The sequence below is a fragment of the Triticum urartu genome, chromosome 1 (genome assembly GCF_003073215.2).
Source record: "Triticum urartu cultivar G1812 chromosome 1, Tu2.1, whole genome shotgun sequence".
Taxonomy (NCBI): Eukaryota; Viridiplantae; Streptophyta; class Magnoliopsida; order Poales; family Poaceae; genus Triticum; species Triticum urartu.
Window position 1 is genome coordinate 452,766,101 of NC_053022.1, and position 6,746 is coordinate 452,772,846.

Sequence of the window (6,746 nt, forward strand, 5' to 3'; positions counted from 1 at the left end):
AGTGTACTAAGTTTTTTTTCTTGAAGTGCTCATTGGTGTTGGTGGAAGGCTATTTGCTGTAGTAATAAGTTGTTTTCACTTTTGGTGCTCATTTGGTGTTTTTCGAAAAGGGGACTAACCCGCGGTGATCATTTGGAGTTGGCGAAAGACTTTTTTCTTTTCTTCAAGTGCTCATTTGGTGTTTGGCAGAAGGTTAGAAAAAGAACACCACTGCTCATTTCTATCTCCGGTTTTTAGTACAGGCATGTCTGGCGGAAAGCTCTAATTAGAATGGGAAATGCTATTAGTATATTGGAAGACACTAATGGCCGTGCTAGCTATTTGGCGTATGGCGGTTATTGTTTGGCGCGGACAATGTAGGTATAGGATTGGATGGCTGGCTCGTATAGTATCGTGTCCTTGAACGCTTCTATTGTCCATTTTAGAGGATATCATTGAAGATGCCCGTAGATCCTTTCATCAAAGAAAAAAGTCGCCATCCAAGAACAATCACCATGTCACACACGTGGTTATGCTTCTTCAACGCCCACTAAACATGTGTTCCGGCACTGTAAAAAGGTTTGAAAACGCAGGGCATCGTACTTCTCTTGGACCTGTTTTTCCTAGCGATACTTCTGTTGGACTCACTCGAGACATCAAACAGAGTACTAGTAGCAGAGCTCTTCTCTTCTGTTCCTGCGACCAAAGCGACCCAACCGCACCCGCCACCCCGCTAACAGTTAACCCCCAAATCCAGCCGTCGCGGGCATCTCCCTCCACCTTTCCGCCATGGCGGCCTCGGCGGCGCGCTCCCTCGCGCTCTTCTCCTCCGCCGCCTCGCTCGGCCTCGGCCGCGCCTCGTCCCGCCTCGCGCTCTCCTCCCCCTCCTCCCACTCGGGGCTTCTCCCCCGGCCGGCGCTCGCCTTCCGCGGACGCGCCTCCTTCGCCGCCACGGCCGTCGTGATGGGGAAGGCCGGCGCCGTCGACGCCGAGGCCGACGCAGGGATGGACGCCGTCCAGCGCAGGCTCATGTTCGACGACGAGTGAGTGTCCCGGGCCCCCAATCTCGCCTCGTCAACTTGTCCTGGCTCTGCTGTGAATTGCGCCCGTCTCCTCGTGGAATTTGTCGTTAACTTTGAGGTGTCCGTCTGGCGCTTTGCTGTGAAGAATATTGTTAATTTTGTAGGTTTCGATGAATTTTCCAACCGGGCCATTCCCCTTTCTGTCACCAGGTTCAGGGGATTAGCATAAGCATCCTTTTCTTTTCTTTGGCTGTCTACTTTGGTGCCGTTAGCGTATTGACATATTATTAGGTTGCGCAGCTATAAAACTTAAACTGAGATAGATTGCCGCGTCCTTTTTATCTTCTGTCAGTATAACTGAAGTGTTGAATTTCCGATGCAGGTGCATATTAGTCGATGAACAGGACAATGTCATCGGCCACGAGTCAAAGTACAACTGTACGTGTTAATCATTTCCTTCATTTCTTTGTGATTGTGTTCCGTAATACCTCATTTTATCATCCATGCTGTCTGCAATATTATCTTCATATTTGGTTAGATAGCCATTGTGTGTTTGACAACATCCATTGAGCTGCTAGAAATTTCTTGGTATTACCATCGACAATGAATCTTTGGTTAGTTGGATGGGTACTCAAGTTTGGCTTAATTTTTTCTATGACCTATGGCCCATGGAAGGGGTTTGTGCCAAGGTACTAGGGAATTGCATTGGATCATACTATTCCAATTTCCAAGCAGTCCCGAACATTTTTTTTTAATCCTGACCAATAGGGTAATGATGATCGCTTCAAGTACTATTTTTACTAGTAGGTTGTATGTGCTTTGCACGTGAATTATGTGAGGGAGAAATTCTCTGCAATATATATATAGACTTTAAAAATAGTTGGTCATAAGTAAATGACAACTTTTTTGTTCAAGAGAGATAAAAATTGGAGCAAGAAAATGGATGGAAGAGTCTAAAATAGAATAGAAGATTGTGGAGAGAGTACATGTGATAAATACATTTTCCATTAGAACTTAGAAGGGGTGTACTAAGTATAATCATGGAAAAATTCGGATTCAAGGAGGCATCGTACGGCCAACAACACTTGGATTTGCCACCTCTCGGCCATCGGATCGAGTTCATCCAACAGTCTGTATTCAAAGTTACTCCCTTCGTTCTGTCGTTCACAAATATAAGATGTTCTGACTTTTTTATGAATCGGATGTATATAGACACGTCTTAGTGTGTCTGTTCACTCATTTCAGTCCGTATGTAATCCATATTGAAATATCCAAAACATCTTATATTTGTAAACGGAGGGAGCATTTGTATACTGTATGGTGGTATAGATAAAAAACATGCATAAAGTTTTTTTTTTTCATTAAGAAGAGAAGCAAACAACTTTTCCAGCCAATACAAACTTCAGGTGGAATTTTGAGGCAGACTGACAGCAAAATGAGATGAGCAGGAGCTAATTAAATGAATAATTACAATTTTTTCTATCATCAGTTCATCACATAGAATTTGCATGCTTTGCTGTTTGGTAGCTTGTTGCATTTCAACTGAAGAACTAGGATTGAAGTATCTATTTTAGCAGCAATCAGTTTTGTTTATTAATTGCGGTCTTGTAATTTTAGGCCATCTCATGGAAAAGATAGAATCAGGGCATGCCCTTCACAGAGCGTTCAGTGTTTTTCTTTTCAACTCCAAATATGAGTTGTTACTTCAGGTATATACAACTTCCATTTTACCATGTATCTTGACTATGATTCACTTCTGTTATAGTTTCCAATCAATTAGGTGATATGATTATTTTGTTATGAAGCTTAAGAATGAAAAGTCGCGTTTTGTTTTCAAGATTAGTTCGGGTGATTAAGTCTAGTGTATGTAAGGATGTGTGCATAGCACAGTCAAGTTAAAAAAAGATCAATTTCAGAGGTATCTAAGAGCTTTGGCATAGATTAGCTTGTGGTGAAGCTAAGAGGAGTTGGGTTAGCTGGGCTAGTAATCATGCAAACAGTTATATGCCCATGTATGAAAGTGTGATCTATAGCTTGGTCCATCTACAGTTCAACTTGAAACTAGAATCGAACTTAGTCTGGTTTCACATCTTCTCTGTTAGGCCTATTTTTTTTATGAGATGTCTTGGCCTAGTTGCTGCCCCAAGGTTCAAAAATGTCGGATATTGGTTTCACATCTGTGACTTCAGCATATATGATGTCAGATATCGGATGGTGTATCAGATGATATATAGTTATATCACTGGAAAATATCTCTATTTGTTTGCTATTCTTGTTCATATCATGCCTTTTTTGTGAAATTAGATGTAGAATAACAATGCTTGAGCATAATGAGTATGTGAATGATTGATTTTTGACTAATTGATTATGAAATACGTAGTAATAAATATAGACTCGTGGGATATTATGTAACGTAAGAAAGTACATCGTAGATGCTATATCCCAAATTTAAGCATATTCTTTCAATCTTCAATAATTTGATGAATTTGTAAATGCATCATATTATTCCTAACACTTTTTTAATAGAGAATCATCATATACAGATACGTCCATATCAGTGGAAACGTTAGGTGAAATGTCTGCCATTTTGGTTGATATATAGGCTGATATGTGTGAAAAATGATATTTTCATAAACGGCTGCATCGGTTTTGCTAGGCTGCGAACACCGATATATCTTGTTCTAAGTAAGATTATTTCAGAGGTTGGTAAGGCCCCTCTTTGGAGGGTGCAATCTCCAGTTCTCCTTCACTCCTTCTGTTAAAACGAACTGTTGAACTCACTACATAGAAATAGGGCAGGACACTTGACCTGGATCATATGTTAGCATATATTTTTACTACCTTAACCTGCAACTTTGTTTCTGGTTTTCTACACTATGTTATCATATAAATATCTCTTACGTTTTTCCATTACAGACATTTTTTTAATATTGTACTCTTTACAGCAACGGTCTACGACAAAAGTGACATTTCCACTTGTCTGGACAAACACTTGCTGTAGCCACCCTTTACACCGTGAATCTGAGCTCATTGAGGAGAACTGCCAAGGTACATCAATCTGCCCTGAGGCGTGAAGACTGGTTTCATAGCATTAGTTGCACAATCCACATTGTTGCTTCCACCTTACTGAACACCAGTCACAATCTTTTATTCTGGTTCAGGTGTCAGAAATGCAGCACAGAGGAAACTATTTGATGAACTGGGAATACAGGCTGAAGATTTACCAGTTGACAAATTCATCCCACTCGGGAAGATTCTTTACAAGGCTCCATCTGATGGAAAATGGGGCGAACATGAGCGTAAGTGCCTGCCCTTTGTCATAACCGATGGATTTCCAGTTTTCAGGAAATTTTGGTTTTCTGGCATGCTGTCCTATCCGTATTTTGAAGCGCCAACTTATAGATCTTGTGTTTGTTGATTTGTGACCATTGTAGTGGACTACCTCCTGTTCATGGTTCGCGACGTGAAGCTCAACCCAAACCCAGAAGAAGTGTCCGACGTCAAGTACGTGAACCGCGATGAGCTGAAGCAGCTGATTAAGAAAGCAGATGATGGGGAAGGTGGCATCAAGCTGTCCCCTTGGTTCAGGCTGGTGGTGGACAACTTCCTGATGGGCTGGTGGGATCATGTTGAGCAAGGGACTCTGAAGGAGGCTGCCGACATGAAAACCATTCATAAGTTGTAGAATGTGTAGAGCGTCAAGTAACGCTGTTGTCATTCGATAGAGAAATGAGCACAGCTGCTGCTGCTGCTGTAAGTGCGCGTCTTTCATTTCATTTCTTCTTTCCTTTTTGTTCATGGATGTTGCTTCTTATTGTTGTTGAGAAATTCGGGTGCACATTTTGTAAAAAAAGGAAAAACTTTCAATAAAGAGTCTCTGCTCACAATCCTACAAGAACTCTGCTGCTTTTCCGCAAAAAAAGAAGAAAAGAACTCTGTTGCTTTGTTATAGAGTGATCTATCCATTCGGTGAGGGCACTTTTTCTTACCGAAACTTGAAAATTCGATGGGCCGTGCGTGTGATAATGGACCGGGCTGCCAATCTAAACGGTGGGCCTGTCGGCCAGTATTGCCATTTTCAGTCATGGGCTTTCGAAACAAGTTTTCGGTCATGGCTTGAGTATATATACTCCTGCTTCTTATAAATTTACTTTAGGGTTGAAGAACACCACACAATTGGAGATCTACTCCCTCCGTTCTAAATTATTCGTCGCAGAAATGGATGTATCTAGAACTAAAATACATCTAGATACATTCATACCCGGAACAAGTAATTCGAAACAAAGGGAGTATACACGTTTTTTTTGGGTTTGCAATAACAGCTACTCCCTACGGTTCAAATGCCCCCCCATATCCCACCCGAAGAGTGTGTATGTTGTGGTAGCTTCACTTGTGGCGGGAGGCATTCGATCACCTCAACGATGCACGTACCACGTTTTGTATATTACTGTATACTAAATAAACGAGAAGTAGCTTTATGCCGTGTCCATGCACGAAGCGAGCAGTACAATTAGGAACATGATATGGCCGCGTGTAATTTAAGTGCGATGATCACTGTTGATACAACAACGTATTCATCTAGTACTGAATATGCTATAGATGTTTTTCAAGATGAAGATGGATTTGTAGGCATCACATCTAAGCGTGACACAGTTGTACAAATAATGAGCAAGTATGGAGTTATGTTTCTATATTCCCCTAAATCGGGACGTGAAGGAGCACACATGCATGGGTGTGGGTCCAGCCAAAAGTCAATTAGAAGCCATCAAGTTGTGTACTACGTGGATGTGCAAGAGTTTAATTCCTTATCAAAGGGAATAAATCACGTTAGTTATTTCTTTGGACGGTTACAGCCACCTGAACGACCAAAAGTTACACGCAGATGGAAGTTTATCACGTGGAAGATCATGAGTTTAAATGAGTCTGGGTGGGGGCCGCCATGTTGGAAAAAATAGATCAAGGAGCAATCAAATAAAATAGTCAAACTTTATTTTAGTAGGTCTTTGCATGCTTGCCGAGATGTAAAAGGCAAGTTAGTTTAAATCTAGAAAGAGTCCAGCCTTTAGGAGGTACATGTGCGTGCCTCTTCCAAGTTATTTTTATAAATAGCTAGGTCCGGTCTATGTAAAAGCAGGTTATTTTTATATGAAATAGACACGATGTGTTTTTCAGGGTAGATACCCGTATCAAATTTTGGAGGGATCTTTAGAAAACCTCTGTGTTGCGATTTCTCTTCGTGGAAATTGTTTTGCGCGTGAGTACCTTCGTCGAGATTGGTTTTCTCGTGCTGGGCCGCAAGGTTCAAACCCTCTACTTTGTGTACATCGCGTGCGCGGGCGAGAGGTTGCTACTGCTGGTGGTGGAGTGTCGTGAAAGATCAGGCCGCAACAACGGATCGGATCTCACCACGAGGTTCGGTCTACATCAGAACATGGCTGCATCCGTGGAAGCTACAGTACGAGAGCAACCGGCCAGCACGGCATGTCATACTTGGCATATAATAGTGAGAGAATTCCTTATTTAACACTAGCTTAAACTTTTATTCCCTATTTAATACTGGAAAAATATTTCTTCCCTATCTAACACAGCCTTTAAATTTTGTTCCCAATATAACACTTTCATCTCTTTTTTATGCAAACAATGTTAAATGACGCGTGAAATGACAATTCTACCCTCATACATCTATTCAGTTCTTTTATTTATTCTGCTGTCCTATTTAAGGGTGGAATCCATGGTTAGTGTAAC

At 41.5% G+C, this 6,746-nt stretch overlaps 1 protein-coding gene across 1 annotated transcript; it reads left to right on the plus strand.

Moving 5' to 3' along the window:
- Positions 1-653: 653 nt before the first annotated feature.
- On the plus strand, positions 654-4,893 carry LOC125518423 (isopentenyl-diphosphate Delta-isomerase I-like). Its single transcript, XM_048683268.1, has 6 exons — positions 654-1,022; positions 1,384-1,439; positions 2,619-2,710; positions 3,947-4,049; positions 4,163-4,300; positions 4,436-4,893. The coding sequence occupies exons 1-6, from the start codon at positions 769-771 to the stop codon at positions 4,684-4,686; spliced, it is 894 nt and encodes a 297-aa protein (XP_048539225.1). The 5' UTR covers positions 654-768; the 3' UTR covers positions 4,687-4,893.
- The last annotated feature ends 1,853 nt before the right edge of the window (positions 4,894-6,746 follow it).